Raw genomic sequence first — 22,795 nt, 5'->3', positions numbered from 1 at the left:
GTCTTAATCCCAGTGACGGGTAGGTTTAGGGGCGGGGTTAGGGGTAGGCCATCGTGGGGTCCGGATAACAGGAAAGTACCGTAATAACTTATTTTAATGAATCTGTTTGAGATGGAATTAATACTAGATGTTTTGCTATAAATTACAGACATTCATCTGAGGAATATTTTCTCATTTTTATCAGTTATTTTGCTTTATTTCCGTCTCGTTCTCACGTAGAGCTCGTTCACACATGCAATAAACAACGCTTTCAATCTCTCGACAAACTAAAAGACGTAAATGACATTTGTATGTATCCTAAATAAAAGGTACAGATTGTACTGAATGTCAGCTTTTTAAAGGATGTATTGAGTCCACATGTCATGCGAACATGAAACTCACACACACAACTCTGCGACGCGGATGTTCGCTGAAACAACGACTCGTTGAACTGCTGATAACGAGAGCGTTAGTTGGCTAACGAACGATGCTTTCGGGAAGATTTCCGAATCGAAAACTATCCTCAGTTCTCAAGGGTGTGATAGACTTACATTTATAAGTCTGTGCCATTAAATATATTGTATTATTGTTGAGGTAGCTAGCTATAAACATTGACGTAAGACACTCTTCAAAGCAACTGTAAACTTGGAACTGTTGAACCCCTGAACATAAACATATCTCATAAATATCCAAAATGATAAAAGCACAGACCAAAGCATAACGCATAAAAAAGGCAGACGGACACATGGGAGACCGACCGACATAAACCAAAGTGTACAAAATGACCATGTTGAAAGCACAAACACATCGAGGGAAGAGATCCGGCATCCAAAGCATCAGATGACAGTGATTTGAACCAACCTTCCTCAATGCAGATGAATGCATGAGTGGGTGAGTTAGAGATGCTTTCTATTAAGGGACTTACTTGAATATCCAGAGCTTTAAAATAACACAGTTGCGATAAACTCATTTCGAGCTTTGCGTGTCTGCTAGTCCACAACTCATGCAAGCATAGACTGTATGTTTGCAATATTTGTTGGCCATTCTGTTCTATAACCAAAACAAGAGCATGCAAATGCATCTTTACACTGTGTACTGTAATTCTGCTGTCATTCGGCCCTCGTTCTCAAAACTAATCTCTTGATTCGGTCAGCATTTGGCCTTGTCAGGGGACACAAGTTCAAAGGTTGACATCGGGAGAGAGAGAGAGAGAGAAACGACATCTTACACGTTCATAAAAGTAAAATATTTTTTCAAAAAGACAACATTTTAATGCACATCACTAATGTTGTCCAGCCTCACTAATGCAATCTATAACATCCACTAAGGCTGTAGTAGCAGAAGCCTTACACTACTGTAAAACATTGAACATGCAATGCACGTGATAAACGCCATAACTAGCCAAGGCTTGGTTTGATACGTTGATGATTATACTGTATTGTGCAATACATCATTACAGCAGAAGGCATTGATTCAGTCGGAAAGGTTGGTGTGTTAAAAATGTTTTCTTGTTTTCTCTTTCGAGGTCCTGTTATCATTCTCTAGATGATGTGAACTGTGCCAGGAGAGTTTTATTTATTTATTTCTTGCATGCTCTTGCCCCCACTTTTGCAATTCCCTCGCCCTCTCTTACTGTGCGCTTTGTTGGACATGTGACGCTGTAAACATTCTAAATCAGGTTATTGTCTGTGTTGAGATCTGCGTATCTGTGTAATTAAAAAGACAGTGAAATATGACGAGTCTCTGAATTTGCTTTTTTTCCACCATTGAAGACCTGAAAATCCAGCTTTGAGATGAGTGAGTGAGTGAGTGGAGGCGGAGCTCATTTGCTCATTTGCATATTCATAGAACCGTGAATACTAAATGAGGTGTCGAGTTACGTTCAAGATTTTTTTTTCAAGGAAAAACATTTAAATATGTAATTGTGGTGATCAAAGATGAGTTTTAAGGCATTCAATTATTGACTAAAGGAGGACTTTAAAGGGATACTCCACCCAAAAATTTAAATTATGTCATCATCTACTCACCCTTATGTTGTTCAAAACCTGTATGAGTTTCTTCTGTCAAACACAAAAGAAGATATTTTGAAGTATAACCAAACGGTTAATGAGACTTCCATAGTATGGAAAATATAAATACTAATGGGGTTCATTACCGACATGCTTCAAAATATCTTATTTTGTGTCCAGGGTGAGTTAATGCTAACATATTTTTATTTTTGGATGAACCAATCAGTTGAAACCATTTTTACAAGTGGACATCATTTTTATAAGTTTTATAGGCCTACAAACTGATGTCTTGCCAATAACCAGAATTAATAATCAATGAAACTTAGGCATTTAATAGGAATCTTTAACACATTTCTAGAATTTATATGGCATATTCTTTTTGACTATTTTGGTTTTTCTATAACCTCAACATGCTTTAGGGATTTTTACAGTAGGGTATAAAGGTGTATTTATGTTACGAAATCTGTAAACTCACAAAGATCAAATAAACGTATCCAATATCCAATAGTACTTAGGCTATAAGAAAATGTTTACGTTTATCCAGCGGATCTTATGTTTTTATTTAGAGGATTATATTTGTTTCCAGTTGGATTGGCAAATTAGATCTTCCCCCCAAAATTAAGGATTTTTTGACGAGTAGCTTACATTTAAAATCACAACATATTTCAGGGGTAAATATTCAAATAAACGATTATAATGTATTTAAACAAAATTAAAGTGTTTTACTTGAAAAAAAAGTGCAATCACACCTGTTTCTTCTCCTACACACTCACACGTTGTGTTGATTAGTCAGACAGGTGTGTTAGTTAATAGTTAAGGGCTGATCGGGAAGCTGTTGGAGCTGATGTTGAAAACGAACGCGGATTCACCAGGTAAAGTTTCACACACTCACTAACGAGGGAAATATACATTTTCTGTCGTTGTAAACAACATTTAAATCGTTAAATATGACTATTAAGCGAATATGAGAGCGAGTGTTGCATGTGAATTGCCTATGGTGGATAAAATGGTCCAGAAGTCGCCATTTTGTCGTGTTTAAAATTTATCAGAATATGTGCGCCATGTGCTGCTTTTGTATCAAGAGAATTTAGTTCATTATATCGCACATAAATCAATTAACTAATACTCTAAAATGGATATAGCCTAACTTACATTACAAGCCTACCTGCAGTTCTTGCCTGTATTCCTCTTGTTAAATCATTCGTCGAAATCGGTAGTTTCCACACAAAGTCGTTGGCAACAGCGTGGCTTTTTTTTAAATTCACTGATCTAATCAATATTTAAAAAAATTAAAATGATTTTTTAGTAATCATTTTGTCTTGTTTTTTATTTTGGCGCTTTTCTCTTAAAGGGACAGATCACACCAAAATTATTTTAGGACTTTATATATGTGGTTCTAATGAAATGTTTTTACTCCCTATTCTTCTTTTGTGGTCCACAGAAAAAAAATTAAATAAGCATACGTCTTGAAGAGTAAATAAGGTAGGCCTATTTTCATTTTAATTTCTACTATAGTCAATAGGCAATATGGAGGCTTGTTTCTGCCACATAATAAAAAAATAAAAAAGTTATTTGCGACTTTATCTAACAATTGTGACTTTTTTTCCCCTTCCAATTGGGGTTTTATACCGATTTTATACCTCACAATTTTGACAAAAGTCAGAATTGCTATTTATATAGTTAGAATTGTGAGATATAAACTCACAACTGTGAGAAAAAAGTCAGAATTGCAAGATGTAAAAGTACTATTGTGAGAAAGTCACTATATATATATATATATATAGAGTCCTGCTGTGTATATAGAATAATTTTAAGCCATAAAATATCTTGTAGGCACAATTCATTTTGAGGTCATAAAAAAAAAAAAAGATTGTGATCCTGCAAGAGATGAACATGTTTTCTGTGCACATAAGGAGCCCTGTTAGTGTGTGGATCTGGATGCGACTGAAGCTCGTGAGCTGGAGATGGACGAGTCTGACATGCAGTGTGAGGTGGAGCGAGCGTTCCCCTACAGTCCTCAGGCAGGTGAGCTCCAGCTGGCACACACCTGAGCCCATCACCGCTCAATCAGGCGTGTGCTCTCCTCTAAGGACATCTCTGCTCTCTGTGACACATGTGAACCCTAGTTCAATACGCCAAAGACACACTTACAGAGTTCCTGGACCGTACTTTGGGAAGTCCGGGAAATTTAGACCGTGGTTTGGCCATGGGACCCACGTTTCCCATCACTCTCATTAGCCATAATTTTAAATAAACACGCTTTAATTATTATTGAAGCTTGTATCCGCCACAGAATAAAAAGGTTATTATGACATTTTAAAAAGTTGCAGATATAAAGTCAGAATTGTGAGATATAAAGTCAGAATTGCGAGATATAAAGTTAAAATTGCGTGATATAAAGTCGGAATTGTGATATAAAGTCAGAATTGCGAGATATAAAGTCAGAATTGCGAGATATAAAGTCAGAATTGTGAGATATAAAGTCATAATTGCGAGATATAAAGTCAGAATTGTGAGATATAAAGTTAAAATTGCGTGATATAGTCGGAATTGTGATATAAAGTCAGAATTGCGAGATATAAAGTTAAAATTGCGAGATATAAAGTCAGAATTGTTTCCGCCACAGGAAAAAAAAAAAGTAAATTGCAACTTTTTATCTTTCAATTCTGACTTTATCTCAGAATTGCGTAAAATAAATAAGAATTAAGAAAGTTAAAAGTAAGAATTGTCCCAATTCACAAAGTCCCATTTGCAGGTTATAATGTCTAATTGTAAGGAAATAACAGACTGACTTTTGTTCTCAATTGCGCGTTATCTCGCAATCTGACTTCTAAGAAATAAAGACAGAATTGTGAGATAAAAAGTCATTTTGAGATAAAAAGTTTTAAAAGGTTTTATTCTGTGGCATAAACAAGCATCCATAAGTTATTGCCGTGTTTCTTCCAGCGTCTCGTTCACCGTAAATGCTGCTTCACATAAACTCAGTTTCTGCATGCGATGCTTGTTTGTTTCAATAACGTTCATTTAATAATGCATAAAAAATATGATGCGTTTGTTTCATAGTGAAGTGTTGCACTGTTAACATTTACACACGTGGAGCATCTCGAATTCAATCTCTTTATAAAGAGTTTGTTTTGCTTTAACGTTTATCTGGGAAACACGTGTACAGTTTCATTAATATAAACGTACGCCGAGAGAATATCTCAACATCAGTGTTTCTAAACATGCAAATCGTTTTTCATCGCGATTTCGAAATAGTCCCTTCCTCTGAGTTTTCATGTTTTAACGTTTAAACATTTTACCCAAATATCTGTTACAATAAATTTGAGAATATTAGAACAAAAAATATTCTGTGTTTCTTTCAGCTCTTGTTTTAAACCAACACAATTGGACTTGTCTTTTAAACTCGACTCATATACAGTGGTGTGAATAAGTTTTTGCCCCCCATGCTAAAGTTGCCTAAAAAGAGGAATAAAAAATCATTGTTTGGATTTTGATCTTAATGCCTTAATTATAAAAATGAGGAAAACTCCAACCTTTAAGGACACCAATTTTCTTTGTGAATGAATAATGTATCATAAATAAATAAATGTTTTTCCTTAAAATACAGGGTGCATACAGTAAGTCACGGCACCCCTATGTTAAATTCCCATAGAGTCAGGCAGATTTTTATTTTTAAAAGCCAGTTATTTCATGGATCCAGGATAATATGCATCCTGATAAAGTTCCCTTAAAATATCCCCACATCATCACACACCTTCTACCACACCTAGAGATTGGCATGGTTTTACTTCAGTTAGCCTAATAGCTGGTTTGATTTGCATTGAAAGATGATCTTATGGAAAGTACCCCATGCCAATCTCTAGGTGTGGTGATGGTGTGTGATGATGTGGGGATATTTTAAGGGAACTTTATCAGGATGCATATTATCCTGGATCCATGAAATAACTGGCTTTTAAAAATAAACTCTATGGGAATTTAACATAGGGGTGCCCTGACTTATGCACCCTGTATTTTAAGGAAAAAACATTTATTTATTTATGATACTTTATTCATTCACAAAGAAAATTGGTGTCCTTAAAGGTTGGAGTTTTCCTCATTTTTATAATTAAGGCATTAAGATCAAAATCCAAAAGATTATTTTTTATTCCTCTTTTTAGGCAACTTTAGCATGGGTGCCAAAACTTATTCACACCACTGTAGCACTAGCCATGGACGTCCCTTTCATGTTTCACCTTAAATGAAGGTCATTATTTAATATTTTATGATTCTAATTAACTTTTATAATCTTGCCCTCCTCAGGATTGTTCTTCAACATGACGCATGAAGAGAGAATAGATTCGGATAGGAGATCCATCTATGTGGGAAACGTAAGCGGCTTCGATCGAGTCATATTTGAACGTTATATTTCATATAGTATTGTTCGCAGTGTGTGTTTATGCTGTGTTGTCTGACTTCCAGGTGGATTATGGCTCAACCGCTGACGAATTGGAGATGTACTTTAATGGCTGTGGCCACGTAAACCGAGTTACAATCCCGTATAACAGATTCACAGGACATCCAAAAGGGTGTGTATCCTATCCTTCTGGCTGCAAAAACACACGATATTTTCACATCAAGCTTGATTTATGAGTGTGTTTTCCCTGTAGTTTCGCCTACATCGAGTTCTCCGAGAGGGAGTCGGTGAGGACCGCCATGACTTTAGATGAAACCCTATTCAGAGGCCGTGTCATTAAGGTGCATGATGGGAAACACAATTATTATTTTTTTTTATCTAATATTTTGTCTTTATTAGCATCCATTGGTGTTGTTCTTATTCTTTCGCTTTTTAACCTGAAACCTGTAGAACCGTATGGTAAAAAGTTTCGAAATTTGGTAAACTTAATAAGCTCAGTCTGAAGATTAACCACAGCCAATTTGGAGCCTCTGCCTCTCTAGCGCCACCAACTGTACAAAGTTACACTCATGCTTACGCTAACAACTTTTGAACTGAGACAAAAGTTCTGAAACTTCTGACTTCTTGAAAAATACTTGAATTCTGACCAAACTTGGTGTGTGTTATGTCAAACCATTAGCTGAGGATGCCTGCACTGTTTTGGCACAGTGCCACCTAGTGGCCGGGAGTATGAAAAATTGCTATATTTGCTTTTATAACTAATGAACATTTTGGCCAAAAATCTAATTTTCTTCATATAAACTGATTTGTTTAGCTTCGTTGTTGCATGCAAAGTCGAACGAAACCTAATTTTCCCATTTTGCTCGTTTTGGCCGTCAGCCATTTTGAATTTTGTCTAAAAATGCTATATTTCACGAACCCATTGGCTTATTGTTACAAAACTCTAAGTGTCACCAGTCCAGCACCATGATTTATAATGAATTGTAATTTGCCTATTGTAATGAAACTGGCCTTGTGTCATGCTGAGAACATAGAAACCAATTTTTCCATAGTCGAATTTTCTATTACGTTTTTTTTACCTACTTTTTCAAACTCATCCTAGAGCAGTTTTCCAATTTTCACCAAATTTAATTCTGATCATCTTAAGTCCATGCCGGCAAAAAGTTACAGATTTCTGAGATAACAGACACACTGACAACTAAATTAAATGTGGTCACAGCGCCACCTATTGGTCAAAAGTGATTAAATCATATTACTAGTGTTTCTATTTAGGATATTTCAGCCCTTTTGCCTAAAATAACATTAAAATGTCTTTAATTACTCATTGTTGCAGTTGTTCTGATGCTCCCTGCCAAGCTTAGCTCCTCTTTTTGCCTATTTCTAGGGTTTTGGCCCTTTATTTGCTTTATCTAAAACTCTAAAGATTTGAACAAGGTGCAAAAGTTAATTTATTTCAGTAATTCAACTTAAAAGGTGAAACTAATAAAGTATAGACTCATTACATGCAAAGTGAGATATTTCAAGCCTTTATTTGTTATAATTTTGATGATTATGGTTTACAGCTTATGAAACCCCCCAAATTAAAAATTAGAATATTGTGAAAAGGTTTTCATAACTATAATAAAATAAAGTCTTGAAATATATCAATTTGGATGTAATGAGTCTAGTTTCACCTTTTAAGTTGAATTACTGAAATAAATGAACTTTTGCACGATATTCGAATTTTTCGAGTGTGTGTGTTTCATTTTCATTGCTAAAGATTTGAATATGGTGCAAAAGTTCATTTATTTCAGAAATTCAACTTAAAAGGTGAAAGTAATAAATTATATAGACTCATTACATGCAAAGTGAGATATTTCATGCCTTTATTTGTTATAATTTTGATGATTATGGTTTAGAAACCGCCAAATTCAAAATTAGAATATTGTGAAAAGGTTTTCATAACTATAATAAAAATAAAGGCTTGAAATATCTCACTTTGCTTGTAATGAGTCTAGTTTCACCTTTTAAGTTGAATTACTGAAATAAATGAACTTTTGCACGATATTCAAATTTTTTGAGTTTCACCTGTGTGTGTGTGTTTCATTTTCATTGCCTCATTTTAATGATGTAAACAATCAAACAAAAAAAAGGTGAAAATCCGAATCGTGTCTACAAGTGTTGGTTTCCTTGTAATGAATCTGTTTTTGTTTCTGAAAACCTTTCGATTCCCACTTCTGTGCACTAGGTATTGCCAAAAAGAACAAACATCCCCGGTTTCAGGACGACGGATCCGTACTTGCGTGGAGGCTGGTCCCGGGGACGGGGATCGCGCGCCTCCAGGTTTTACCCGCTCAGAGGCTGCCACTTCATTAGGTCAGTTCAGCCGATACACAACCGTACCTCACACGACATGGACCTTTAAAGAGCTCAGATTTCCACAGTGGTCCGTGACCTTGCACTCTATTCTCTAACCAGATATTACAATATCCACATACTGAAAAAGGTCCATAATCCTTATAACGGTTTCTTGGAAGTGTGGCATTTCTCTGTAAATCCATCGTTTTGGCTTTCTTTAATGTTATAAAAATTGTACTTTTTGTTTTAGGGAAAATGGAAGAGCTCGTCCATGGGTTGATTCTTTTTGATATTCATTTTCTGTTATCTTCAAAGCACTTCTTGGTGCTAATTAAAAGTGCAAGTGCATGTAGGGAGTTCAGTTTAGTATTATTATGATTATTTTGTGTGTGTGTGTATCTTGGATGACACTACAGAAAGCGAAGACTTGATTTCATGTTGAGTGGTTACCATTTTATTTACATTTTATACCATTTCTTTAAGAAACCATGCCTGTGAGAGGCCGAAACGCCTCGTGAATTTCAGTACTTTTTCTATTTTTGCTTTTTCAGTGCTTTAGACTTGAGCAAAATCACTGTAAATAAAAAGAATATCATCACGAGTCATTTTATTAAACACAAATTCTTTCTTTATTTTCACCAAACACACAATGGACACTGATGTAAATATGTATATACAGTTGTAAAGAGAGCAGATCAGCACGTCTGCACCATCATAGCTGAAACTATACCGTCAAAAGCCCTGAGGAGAGAGACCAATATTATATTAGTGTATTAGTATCGAGAAATACTCCATGGGCCATTCCACCGAATGGGTGACATTTGCTTGTTGTAACTTTATTTTTGATCTTTTTCCAATTTGAATCTAATACTACACATATTTAACTATTCAAAATGTGTATTGGTCAATCTCAGGCAACTTTATTATTTATTTTTTTTACAAGGTTTAAGCAGAATATGGACGCATGTTTTCTCAATCCTGTTACCCAAAAATCATGTGTCATTTAAAAAGTCAATTAATTCCTTTGTTTTCCGCACTAGAAAGTGTTTATTTTAAAGAAACTGTACGTTATATGTTCAAAAATTGTCCAAAATTGATATTTGTGCCAATAAAATCACTATTAAAGCGAGGTGTATTTTGATATAAAAAACACAAAGGCATTTTTTTCATTTTAAAGACGACCGAAGCCTCAAGCTTATTATTTTTTTTTAGAATTAATTAATTAAATAATTGTATAAATTATGGGCCAAACAAAAATGATAAATAAAAATAGTGGTTTAATTTTATTTATTTTTTTTTAGAAAAAGAAACAAATAGTAACAGGATTGAGTTTAAGCAAAAAGTTATCAAATATATGGCACATGGCCACATAGCATTGATGCTAATAGCGTGCGGACACTGAGACATTTACCAAAAGTTAATATTTATAAAATAAAACAATTAAATCTAAGAAAACGTTTAGATGTTGAGATTGACCTCATTCAGTTACAATTTCATCAAATATACAGAAACGAAAATGAGAGGAGTGACTTATAGTCGCCCCATTGCCTTCTGTTGAAAATGTGTCTTGTGGAATATTCTACGTTATTCAGCGGGGGGATGTTATAGTCTCAGGACTGAGTGAAAACCCAGAGACATGACTAAAATGTGTATTTTAGATCAAATATTTTTTTTCTTTTTTCATTTTAAAGCAGTTTGGATATAAAGTCACACAACAATGCAAGAAAAATCAGATTTCTGAAGGATTTTAATCATAATATTTCATGGTAAAGTTTAGAGATAGAGAGTTGGGACGTGCAGAAAATGCTATTTTTTAGTGTTCTGTGTCGTTTTTAATTATACGTTTTAAATTTGTAGTTAGCTAAATGTGCAAGACATTTTGCTTAATAATAAAATGTATTTTAGAGATAATTTTCATGCAATGTTATACATATAAGGTCCTGGGGACAGAAATGTCACTCTTTCGGTGGAATGGCTCCCATGCATTCACCAAAGGAACTTACTTTGATTGAATCGGATCACCGGGATTGTAGAAAGGGTTACACATTACATCAGTGAAGGAGTTGTGCAACTTTCTGAACATCTGAGGAAAGAAAAGAAAAGTGTGATTGACATTGACGCACGTCATCTTCTTTTGTCGTTGCAAAATTGACACGGTACACCCATGCAACTCACACTTCTGATTTCATTATCTCTCAGAGATGCGTTGGAAGAATCCACAACAATCACAAACTTCACCTTGGAGTTTGTCACGTAGCCATATCTGTCATTCTGGTTAAGATGAACATGTGCATCAGAAAGGGACAGTCCACACAAAAATAAAAATTTGCATCGTCGTCCCAAATGTGTATGCATTTCTTCATAAATGTACATATTTTGGATAACGTTAACTAAAATGCTTGGGTGATCGATGACCTTTACTGTATTAACACATTTATCTTCCACATAAGAAAGTCAATACATTTTTGTGTGAACTGTCCCTTTAAGGATTCGTGGTCAACCGTGCGTGTGTATAAAATTATACAAAATTATGTAATTTAATGAGAGCGAATCACAAGTAAAAATATACGCTGATATAAGTTAGTTGAAAGCAAAATCAATTCTTCAACTACTGTAGTAAAGTAATGCATGACTTTATGTATTTAAACTAGGGCTGTCAAACGATTAATCACATCCAAAATAAAAGTTTGTTTACATAATATGTGTGGGTGCACTGTGTATAATTATTATTTGTATATATATATATATATATATATATATATATATATAAACATATGCATGTATATTTAAGAAAAAATATTTATTTATAAAATATTTATATTTAAATATAATATAAATCTATACACAGTATTTACATGAAAATGTTTCTTAATTTTATACAAGTGTGTGCGTATATATATATATATATATATATATATAATAATTATACACAGTGCACCCACACATATTGTGTAAACAAACTTTTATTTTGGATATGATTAATCGCGATTAATCGTTTGACAGCCCTAGTTTAAATACATAATCACATCCAAAATAAAAGTTTGTTTACATAATATGTGTGGGTGCACTGTGTAATTATTATATATATATATATATATATACACACACACATGCTTGTATATATTTAAGAAACATTTTCATGTATATACTGTATATAGATTTATATATCATTTATATTATATATAAATATTTTATATATAAATATTTTTAATATATTAAAAAATATTTGACACAGTTATACACAGTGCACCCACATTTATTATGTAAACACAAACTTTTATTTTGGATGCGATTAATCGCGATTAATCGTTTGACAGCCCTAATTTAAACTCACTTTATTAAGCAATGTCTTTGCTGCTGACCTTCAGTGATCAAATTTAATCATACTAATAAGCAAAAATTACTTCTATTGTTTCAATTAAGTTGAACTTTCTTCACCGGCGATCCAGAACAGCAGAAAATAACGCAAAAACTTACACAATACTTTCTATGAAAAAGTACCGTTTAGTTACTTTTTTAGGCAGTACCACATTACTTCTACTTCATAACTTTTGCCAATTCTGCATCACAACTTGCGCTTCCTTTAAGGATACACCTTGTAGTCCTCGGTGGGATACAGGAGGCCGAGGTAAAGCTCGCGCTGGTCGGCCAAGGCTTTGCCCACGCCGGAGATCTTCTCCTCCACCACGTCCAGCGAAGTGTGCACTGTGTAGTGGAACTTGAGTTCTCCCTGCGTAGGGACGCTCCGGATGTACAGGGGATAGTTCTGCACAGATCAACCTCAAGTTACTTTATTTGTACCTGCAGGTAGATTTTGTTTGCAGTGGAGTCTTGTCTTGGAGAACACACATCATTCAAACATAACGGAAATGACAAAAATGTAAATTAAAGGGATAGTTCACTTTGAAATTAATATTTGATACGTTTTAGCTTCCCTCAAGGGCATCCAAGATGTAGGTGTCTTTGTTTCCACAGTATTTTCAATTTGGAATAAAAACGATATAAATACTGTTGGTTTTCTCACACAAACCGCTCGTTTCGTGTCTTAGGCCATCAGTGTGTACTTACATTTACGAGTCATTAAATCATGTTTAATTTGGACTTCTCTGTGCTGCTCTTTGAGGTGGTGACCATAGACCTCCATTATATGACTGACAGACACGAACGGTTTAACCTAAAAATATCAAAATTGAAACTACCACAGAAAACAAAGACACCTACATCTTGGATGCACTTGAGGTTAGATAAAACATATCAAAAATTCGTTTCAAAGTGAACTATCCCATTAAATTAAAAATAAAAAAAGTTCTTATCGGTCCATAATAGATTAAAATGTACATAAAAGCAATAATACAATAAATAAAAAGAGATCAACGCGACGGGGAACGTCTATTTCAGCATGCGATTAGAAATGATTGTGCTTGATTTAGCTAACACTATAACTTTAGTTATGTTATTATCAGATGTTTTAAGCAATCCAGATTACTCAAGTAACACTAGATAACTTTTTCATGTAATGTAACGTGTTATTTATGCATTTAATCTCACTTTATTAACAAAAGTCCTTGGAAAGAGACAGGTTTGCTATAACACAACACATGTCAGCATGCGATTAGAAATGAATGTGTGTTATTAAGCATAAACTAACATCAGTCTCTGATGAAGATCATTACACAGCTGTGTTTGAGATCTAACTCTCTGTAGTCAATACAAGAAAGCTAATAAAATAAAACCAGAACCATTAATTATGACCTTGCATTTATGTATTCAAGTCAGTCTTAATATATGACTGATTTCAGTGTACTTTTACTGGACTCATAAAGATTTGGCAAAAAAATGACCACGTAAAGAGTTCAACTGTTTTGTTCTTGTAATTCTATATTTGTTTATTTATTTGAAAACGTGTCCTATATGTGAGGCGGGATGTAAGTTAAGTACACTTGATTAAATCTCTACAGTCAACGTTTTTCTTTACTCATCCCATCTACTGTTACAACCTAACTTAACTCTATAAACCCTCATTTACACACTTCAGGAGGAGTTGTAGAGTTAAACTAATTCAATTTGTCCCATACAAATGCGGTAACGTTAATATTAAAGCTTGAGATGCAAACATACTCTAGTCTCACACGAAACAAACACTTCACGGTTGCCAACAAACTGGGTTTATTGCATTTTAAGCCTACACTATACTAAATTTTAATAAAAACATCACTTAAATATTTTTGAACGCATTTTTGTTTACTTACAAAGCAGCCGCGATTGCAACACATATCAGAAACTCTTAGCAATAATTATTAATTTAGCGAGTCAAATGTATTAAAACATAACCAATACATGCTTAGATGTATCTTAAAAAGATCAAATGTTGTTTATTTACCTCCTTCGCGATGACTGCTATACACACCGCCATGATGATGACGCGACAGACACCGGTCACGTGACACGCAAAAAGTCATATGACTCGTAGTTTCTCACTTTGCAGTGTGTAGAATGTCTCGGACGCTTAAAAGTTCCGCTTCCTGAATATTAGCATGTGTTTTAAGAAAGTTATAATCTGTGTGTTGTGGACAGCATGTGTGTGTCAGACTGCAGGAAACCAGCATGATCCAAATATCATCATCATGCTTATGGATGACGTAAGTCCTTTATGGATCTTTCATTAGAGGTTTGACTGACCAACTCAGAAGAAGAATCACACTGAAACCTACGTCGTTTGTGTTTATATAGTGTATACGAGCGACACATGTGTATTTGTGCAACATATAATTGATCTGTGAAGTTGTTTTGATGTTTATTTGTTTTTATGTGCGTTCACTCGCAATTACAACTTGTAAACTGGGAATTTCCCAAACTGTACCACGTGACCACTGCAGATTCAATATGTGAACCGAACACGTATAATATGAAATATTCTGAAATATCTGAAAACCAGTGAAATATTAATTCATTGAAATAGTTTTTCTCCTGCATTATTTTTGCATATTAATATAAAACTTGTAGCTGTAGTTTTCTCCTTTTTGTAAATCTCGTCTTTAAACATGAAAATTGCATATTTAAAAAAAAAATTATTGAAAAAAAAAAACGTGTTCTTGCTTTAAAATGTCTTGAATGTAACTCGACACCCTTGCCTCATTTAGTATGCGTGGTTCTATGAATATGCAAATGAGTCCCGCCCCCACTCACTCCCTTCACTCAGAGATCCACTGGTTGACGATCACACGTTGATCTGATTGGTTTCAAGGTCGTTTGTGACGTCAGAAACACCAGCGATTTCAAAGCGTACTTTTGAGACTGTCTTTGCTTCACTGCTTATGAATACTATATTAATACTCTCTGTATATATATATATATATATATATATTACTTTTTATTATATATATTATAAGTTTTTTCTGTATCTCTCTCTCTCTCTCTCTCTCTCTCTCTCTATATATATATATATATATATATATATATATTTATTTATTTATTATGTACCATGAATTGTAAACTGATGCTCAATGCTGTGTGTGTGTGTGTGTGTGTGTGTGCAGATGGGATGGGGTGATTTGGGGGTGTTCGGGGAGCCGTCCAGGGAAACCCCGAGTTTGGATCTGATGGCCGCTCAGGGAATGCTGTTCCCGAACTTCTACGCTGCAAACCCGCTGTGTTCCCCCTGTACGTCCAACTCAACATGCTTTAATGCCATCACTGTAATAATACAATAATGCCAAAGCTTCGAATACATAGAATAATAATAAAATACTGTACTCTGACTAGGGTAAACACTTTACTGTCGCATATTCATTTATATCAGGTTATCATCTTGGAAATAAATGTAGGTGTTTATTTTGCCTTTCCAAGTCAACAATAAAGTAAATAAAGTCATGTTAGTTCTTTAATTTAAGAGCTGTAGCTCCGGTTATACGATGGAAGCTTGTTTCCGCCACAAAATAATACATTTTTAAAGATACTTACGACGTTATCTCACAATTGTAAGTTTTTTGCGAGTTATTAAGTCAGAATTGCGAGAGAAAAAAACGTACATTTCTGACTTTTTTCTCTTGCAATTCTGACTTTATAACTAGCAATTGCAACTTTATAACACGCAATTCTGACTTTATAACTCGCATTTTTGACTTTATAACTCGCAATTGCAACTTTATAACATGCAATTCTGACTTTATAACTCGCATTTTTGACTTTTATAACTCGCAATTGCAACTTTATAACACGCAATTCTGACTTTATAACTCGCATTTTTGACTTTATAACTCGCAATTGAAATATTATTCCACGTAATTCTGTGAAAAAAAAATTCAGAATCGTGAGATGAAAAGACGCAATTACCTTTTTTTGAAACGAGTCGTCGTTAATTCCACTTCCTGTTAAAAACCAACCTAATTTGCATAATGCCACCTCTTTTCTTGATTGGCTGAGCAGCGTCTCTTAGCTCCGCCCTCACTGTAGTGTCTCTGAGACTGCGTTGTTTCGTGTCGAGAAGACGCTGCGATTCCACTTTCCAAAGGATGAAACTCTCGCTGGAATTAATACGGTAAAACTGACGCCATCGTTACGGTTCGCATCATTGTGTATTAAGCGCTGGGGAAACTGAAATTAAAATATGCTAATCTGCATTTAGTTTCCGACACGTGCTGTAAGTGTTCGACTCAATAATTTACTCATTTAGACACGTACCGCCACCTTCTGGCAGGTTTAGTTTCTTATTTAGAGTATCATATATCGGTATATTATAAGATGTTTTGAAGAATGTTAGTAATCAAATTGTTTTGGTCTTTAAATATATATATAAATACCAATTCAGATTGAGCTTCTGAAAAACATCAACAATGGAAGTGCAATGTTGAGTGTAATTTGCCTCATTTAGTATGCTTGGTTCTATGAATATGCAAATGAGCCCCGCCTCCATTCACTCACTCAGCTCAGAGATCCACTCGTTCGTTACAAGGTAATCAAAACTTACAAAAAAGTAAAAATCTACTTTTTTAAATAAATTTTCTCGTTTAACACAATAATGATCTCTCAGCCATGTGTGTTTAAATTGCTCTTTTAAATCTTTAATCACTTGACAGCCCTACAAATAAAATATGAAGCATTCATTATACAGTTCAAAAATGTATATTTTTCTGAAGAATTTGTTGGCTACGGATTGTGACATATTGAACACCGAAAGGCTATAACGATATTGTAGTTTGCAAATATTATTATAATTTCTTCATCCGTTTTAAAACACGAGACGTGTGCGGGTGCATGATAGTGAGACCACAACTTATTATGCTAATATGGATAATGCACTGGCAGTTCTGAAATATGCTAATTATGCATAATTTGGGAAATTTGAATGGACTTGCTATGCAGAGCAGATCTTCTTTTGGTCCTCTTTTCAATTCTAATTAATTTTTAAGCAAATAAGGCTTAATCAATAGTTAATCTCACATGTGTGAGATGAAGGAGCCCGAGGCGTTCGCCGTACCTGCCCGTCATTAGAGAGCTTTTGCTTCAGACGCTTAATTAGTATTTTAATCACAAAGTAGATAGAGAACTTCCTAATCCTCGTATCCAGGGTGAGCTCTCTCGTGTCCAACGCCTCTTCCCTTTCTCTCAAATCAAGTCTTAAACACTATACGATTTAAACTCCAGGAAATGCGTGCGTGTTGTGGACGAGCGTATTCAACTGTGATTTGAGAGCTGTGAGAGTTTGCAGTGCAATAACGTGTTAGTTTAGTTTGCACTGAAGTTTATATACGAGTTGCAACATTTTATACAAGTACAGGTCTTTTGTATCAGGGGTGTAACGATGTATCGCAATACAAAAATGCAACAATGTGTATCATGGATAGAATTTCAACGATAAGTTTTCAGAGTGTCAGGACTACATTAAACAAAATTGAATAAAATGTTTAATAATGCAATATTTGTGTCCTGATAATGCAAAATGTCTGATGTTACCAGTAAAAGTGTCCGACATTATTTTAAATATATATAAATATAATCTCTGACATTTCACCCCTAATCTTTGATGTATATAATTGAATAATAAGCATAATTTGTGTGTTTTATTCCACAGCCAGGGCTTCTCTGCTCACTGGAAGACTTCCCGTGCGTAATGGTTTCTACACCACCAATGCTCATGCTAGGAATGGTATGAGCCGAAAACGTTTCTTATCAGCAGTGTTGTGTGTCGCTCATTGCAAGTAACTTGAGTTATGTAATCAGATTACTTTTTCAAGTGACTAGTAAAGTAATGCATTACTTTTAAAATTTGCAACAAAATATGTTTTACTTTCTCAGATAAGGAATGCAAGATATACTGATAACCAAGTTACTGTGAAAAGTAATGCGTTACAACATTGCGTTACTCCGTTAAAAATCTATTAAGTGTGTTACTTAGTTACTTTTTAAGAAAAGTATTGCGTTACGTTACTTTTGGGTTACTTTTTTTCCTCACACACACACACACACACACAAATAAAATAACTCTTCTTACGACTTTATAGCACACTCCTATATCCAATGTCCCGTTAACGCAAGTTATGTAATCAGATCAGATTACTTTTTTAGAAGTAATCTGATTACATAAAATAAATATCTGAGTTACTTTTTATTTCTCTGTCCTCTGATGTACAGCAGTGAATGAGCATTTCCTTCAGCCTGAGGCTTTTGCATAGCAAAAGGGCCTTTACATTCACCAAAATAAATAAATAAATAATATATATATATATATATATTTATTCATAAAAATATGTATATATACAGTAAAACTTTTCTTCAATTTATTATAACTCTGCCTCCAGGTCTTCATTCATCACATCTTGTTCTGGGTATTTGACTGTAAATCCCTGTACAGTAAATTCAAAGGCCTATTATTAAGTGTAAATACAGTGTGTGCATAAGTATTATGCAAATTGAAGCACATTTTGCCAATTCCAAACCACATTATTCTTAATAACTACTATATTTTTGGTATTTTAATCATTTTATAAGTGATATATAATTGTTAAGGAGGGCTGGGAGTGAAAAACGGCGTATAATCAGGTGTGCATAATTATTAAGCAGGTTTTCTTTTGGGCCAAAAAAAATGAAAAGTCAAAAATTAATAAATGCTCATGAGTAAGATGCAATGCTAATGATAATGCGTTGGGAAAAAGCAGTAGAATTCGGAAGAGTTTGGAAAAAGGCGGATTAGATCCTGTTATCAGACAGGTTTCTTTTGTAATTTTTTTACTGTAAATAGCCTCCGCCTATTTGTTCTTGGTGTTAAATATAAAGTGCACTTTAGTATTATACAATACGCCGTTTTTCACTTCCAGCCCTCATTAACAATTATATATCACTTATTAATTATTAAAATACCAAAATAATAGTAGTTATTAATAGGGATGCACCGATATGAAAATTTTGGCCGATACCGATAATCAATAATTCTTTGTATTTGAACGCCGATAACCGATATATCGGCCGATAAATTGAAATCCAAATTTTTATCTAAGTTTGAGAGCCTGATTACAAAAACAAAAGTCTCACAATTAAATCCATGTACCAAGCGCACGATTATAATGATGTTCTCATTATAGTGTTGTGTAGCCAATACGACAGATTTCCACTGCACATGTTGTACCGAACCATATTATCATTTTTTTAAAGAGATTTCAATAATATTTCAAGAAAATCAAAAACAAACAGTGTCTCAGCTGAAGGGAATAATACATTATTTATCGGCTTTAATATATCGGCCACATTTTCTTACCAGGCCGATAATGATAACATTAAAAATGAACATATATCGGCCGATACCGATATGCTGACCGATATATCGTGCATCCCTAATTATTAATATTAATGTGGTTTAAAATTGGCAAAATGTGGAAAAAAAAGTATGATCAGAATATCAAGTGCACTTTAGTATTATATAACAAGCAAGCAAGCCAAGCACAGGTGAGAAAGTAACACAATATTGTTTGCAACGCATAACTTTTAAAAGTAGCTAAATGTGTTGTCTCTCCCACAGCATACACACCTCAGGAGATTGTGGGGGGAATATCTCAGGACGAGATCCTGCTTCCAGAACTGCTGAAAAAGAAAGGTTACGTCAGCAAGATCGTTGGAAAGTGGTGAGATTCCCTGCAGAATAATGATATAATAGAATATGATGAAGGAAAGTGAAATGTTTTAAACAGTAGAATGCATTTTAAATTCTAGGTGAGGCTTCATAATTTAATTTAATTTGTACTAATTTTATGTAAAAATCAAACTATCAGCATCAGCATATTTATGGTATCGGTACGATTTTTAAAATGTTTTTAAAAACAAGTTTCTTCTGCTCACCAAGGCTGCATTTATTAGATCCAAAAAATATAGCTATATAAACTAATATTGTGAAATATTATTACAGTTTTAAATGAACTGTTTTTTTTATGTGAATATATAGTAAAATGCAATTTATTCCTGTGAGTTTTCAGCATCATTAGTCCATTCTTAAGTCTCACATGATCCTTCAGAAATCACTCTAAGAAACATTTGTGATTATTTTCAATGTTTTTCAGGATTCTTTGAAGAATATGAAGTTCAAAAGAACAGCGTTTATCTAAAAATAGAACCTTTTTTAACATTGTAAAGTGTTTTTTCTGTCACTTCTAATCAATTTTATGTGTCCTTGCTGAATAAAAATATTAATTTCTTGTGTTATTGTAAAATGTAAAATTCTTGCTGACTCCAAACTTTTGCACGGTTGAGCATAATGTTACAAAAGCTTTCAGTTTCAGATAAATGCTGCTCTTTTGAACTTTATACATCAAAGAATCCTGAAAATAATTGTATTGATAAAATGTATTTTTTTTCCGCACAGTGTACACACTCCATATTGAATACACCTGCCGTCTTCATAAGATTTTTTCATCTTTATCTCCTAACTCAGGCACCTTGGGCACAGAAGTCAATACTTGCCTCTGAAGCGTGGCTTTGACGAATGGTTTGGTGCCCCGAACTGCCATTTCGGCCCCTACAATGACAGCTTCCGACCCAATATACCCGTCTACAATAACTCTGAAATGAAGGGAAGGTGAGGTACAAACCTGATGCTTGCTAAGAACAGCTCAGAAACCGCATAGCAACATGCTGTTAATCATGGCCAAAATATCGCTTTTCAAATATGAAAAATTATCGCTTATCTGTATCTGCTATAGGTTTACCGGCCAATATATCGGTTATCAGCTTATCATATAGGAAGAGTTATCGGTATCTGATATTATCGGTCAATATATCAGTTATTGGCTTTTTAAATGTGAAGAATTATCAGTTATCAGTATTTGCTTTAGGTTTATCAGCCAATATATCGGTTATCTGCTTTTTAAATAAAACGAATTATCGGTTATCAGTATCTGCTTTAGGTTTATCAGCCAATATATCGGTTATCTGCTTTTTAAATAAAACGAATTATCGGTTATCAGTATCTGCTTTAGGTTTATCAGCCAATATATCGGTTATCTGCTTTTTAAATAAAAAGAATTATCATTTATCAGTATCTGATATAAGTTTATCAGCCAATATATCGGTTATCGGCTTTTTAAATATGAAGAATCATTGGTATCCGATATAAGTTTATCACCAAATATATCGGTTATCGGCTTTTTAAATGTAAAGAATTATCGGTTTTCAGTATCTGATATTTTCGGTCAATATATCAGTTATTGGCTTTTTAAATATGAAGAATTATCAGTTATTGGTATTTGCTTTAGGTTTATCAGCCAATATATCAGTTATCTGCTTTTTAAATGTAAAGAATGATCAGTTATCAGTATCTGCTATAGGTTTATCAGCCAATATATCGGTTATCAGCTTTTCAAATAGGAAGAGTTATTGGTATCTGATTTAGGTTTATAGGTCAACATATCGGTTATTGACTTTTTAAATATAAAGAATGATCAGTTGTCAGTATCTGCTATAGGTTTATCTGCCAATATATCGGTTATCGGCTTTTTAAATATAAAGAAAGATCGGTTATCAGTATCTGCTATAGGTTTATCAGCCAATATATCGGTTATCAGCATTTTAAATATAAAGAAAGATTGGTTATCAGTATCTGCTATAGGTTTATCTGCCAATATATCAGTTATCTGCTTTTTAAATGTAAAGAATTATCGGTTATCAGAATCTGCTATAGGTTTATCAGCCAATATATCGGTTATCAGCTTTTCAAATAGGAAAAGTTATCGGTATCTGATGTAGGTTTATAGGTCAATATATCGGTTATTAGCTTTTTAAATATAAAGAATGATCGGTTGTCAGTATCTGCTATAGGTTTATCAGCCAATATATCGGTTATCAGCATTTTAAATATAAAGAATTATCGGTTGTCAGTATCTGCTATAGGTTTATCAGCCAATATATCGGTTATCAGCTTTTCAAATAGGAAGAGTTATTTGTATCTGATATAGGTTTATAGGTCAATATATCGGTTATTGGCTTTTTAAATATGAAGAATTATCGGTTATCAGTATCTGCTAGAGGTTTATCAGCCAAAATATCGGTTATATGCTTTTTAAATATAAAGAAAGATCGGTTGTCAGTATCTGCTATAGGTTTATCTGCCAATATATCGCTTATCAGTATTGGCCAAAATGTTCATATCAGTGCATCCCCATTTTATTGTTTTGTCAAATTGGCCATTGTCACTTAACGGCAGTGTTTTGGAATGTTACTTTTAAAAGCAATGCGTTACAATATTGTGTTACTCCCTAAAAAGTAACTAATTGCATTACTTGGTTACTTTTTATGTTAAGTAGTATGAGTTGAGTTACTTTTGTGCTATTTTTTTCTCACCTGGGCAAACAACCCCCCATACAGTTTTTCTTTTGTTTTTTTTTGTAAAAAGCTCTCATCTCTATGACATCTGTGTGTGCAAGAGAGGTAATTCAAGGGAATGGTTGGATGGTACTCACTGCTGGCCATGGTGATCTAACTGGACAGGCTGGAAGAAGATTTTTAATGTTGATGATTTTACATACGCATCTGCTTAGATATGCTATCGCTGGTTTCTGTTTTTTCCCCGCCTGCGTTTTGATCAGGAGATTCA

The 22,795-nt window shown here is 34.0% G+C and overlaps 3 protein-coding genes across 5 annotated transcripts in view; 2 read left to right on the top strand and 1 right to left on the bottom strand.

Moving 5' to 3' along the window:
- Nucleotides 1-2,767: 2,767 nt before the first annotated feature.
- Nucleotides 2,768-9,342, top strand: pabpn1l (PABPN1 like, cytoplasmic). 2 transcript variants are annotated; one of them, XM_089133252.1, is made up of 8 exons: nucleotides 2,768-2,860; nucleotides 3,430-3,470; nucleotides 3,902-4,013; nucleotides 6,291-6,358; nucleotides 6,450-6,556; nucleotides 6,638-6,725; nucleotides 8,612-8,739; nucleotides 8,972-9,342. In XM_089133252.1, exons 3-8 carry the CDS (start codon nucleotides 3,953-3,955, stop codon nucleotides 9,009-9,011), a joined length of 492 nt encoding a protein of 163 aa, XP_088989378.1. In that variant the 5' UTR covers nucleotides 2,768-2,860; nucleotides 3,430-3,470; nucleotides 3,902-3,952; the 3' UTR covers nucleotides 9,012-9,342. The 2 variants fall into 2 exon arrangements, with proteins under 2 accessions (XP_088989378.1, XP_088989351.1); XM_089133225.1 differs by having other exon boundaries at nucleotides 8,612-9,342.
- Nucleotides 9,327-14,238, bottom strand: trappc2l (trafficking protein particle complex subunit 2L). The gene is made up of 5 exons (XM_039690762.2): nucleotides 14,102-14,238; nucleotides 12,315-12,487; nucleotides 10,897-10,984; nucleotides 10,725-10,804; nucleotides 9,327-9,462 (listed from the first exon to the last, which is right to left on the bottom strand). Exons 1-5 carry the CDS (start codon nucleotides 14,132-14,134, stop codon nucleotides 9,417-9,419), a joined length of 420 nt encoding a protein of 139 aa, XP_039546696.1. The 5' UTR covers nucleotides 14,135-14,238; the 3' UTR covers nucleotides 9,327-9,416.
- galns (galactosamine (N-acetyl)-6-sulfatase) overlaps nucleotides 14,219-22,795 on the top strand; it is a 39,049-nt gene continuing 30,472 nt past the window's right edge. For both annotated transcript variants that reach the window (XM_039690760.2, XM_039690759.2), the window contains exons 1-5: nucleotides 14,219-14,360; nucleotides 15,258-15,381; nucleotides 17,792-17,866; nucleotides 19,733-19,835; nucleotides 20,639-20,782. In XM_039690760.2, coding sequence (XP_039546694.2) covers nucleotides 14,256-14,360; nucleotides 15,258-15,381; nucleotides 17,792-17,866; nucleotides 19,733-19,835; nucleotides 20,639-20,782 — 551 coding nt within the window. In that variant the 5' untranslated portion in view covers nucleotides 14,219-14,255. The remainder of the gene's footprint in view (nucleotides 14,361-15,257; nucleotides 15,382-17,791; nucleotides 17,867-19,732; nucleotides 19,836-20,638; nucleotides 20,783-22,795) is intronic.

The sequence above is a fragment of the Pimephales promelas genome, chromosome 1 (genome assembly GCF_988280905.1).
Source record: "Pimephales promelas chromosome 1, fPimPro1.hap1.1, whole genome shotgun sequence".
NCBI classification, from domain to species: domain Eukaryota; kingdom Metazoa; phylum Chordata; class Actinopteri; order Cypriniformes; family Leuciscidae; genus Pimephales; species Pimephales promelas.
This window is presented reverse-complemented; position numbering and strand designations above follow the sequence as displayed.

What these genes read in the sequence shown, in the direction of transcription:
- trappc2l (XM_039690762.2), bottom strand. Translation starts at nt 14,134, where the DNA reads ATGGCGGTGTGTATAGCAGTCATCGCGAAGGAG. An exon ending in CCCACCGAGGACTACAAGGT is followed by an intron (nt 10,985 to 12,314) that starts GTATCCTTAAAG and finishes CCAGAATGACAG; the next exon opens with ATATGGCTACGTGACAAACT. An exon ending in GAGATAATGAAATCAGAAGT is followed by an intron (nt 10,805 to 10,896) that starts GTGAGTTGCATG and finishes TTCTTTCCTCAG; the next exon opens with ATGTTCAGAAAGTTGCACAA.
- pabpn1l (XM_089133225.1), top strand. Translation starts at nt 3,953, where the DNA reads ATGGACGAGTCTGACATGCAGTGTGAGGTGGAGCGAGCGTTCCCCTAC. An exon ending in TTCACAGGACATCCAAAAGG is followed by an intron (nt 6,557 to 6,637) that starts GTGTGTATCCTA and finishes TTTTCCCTGTAG; the next exon opens with TTTCGCCTACATCGAGTTCT. An exon ending in TCAGAGGCCGTGTCATTAAG is followed by an intron (nt 6,726 to 8,611) that starts GTGCATGATGGG and finishes TCTGTGCACTAG; the next exon opens with GTATTGCCAAAAAGAACAAA.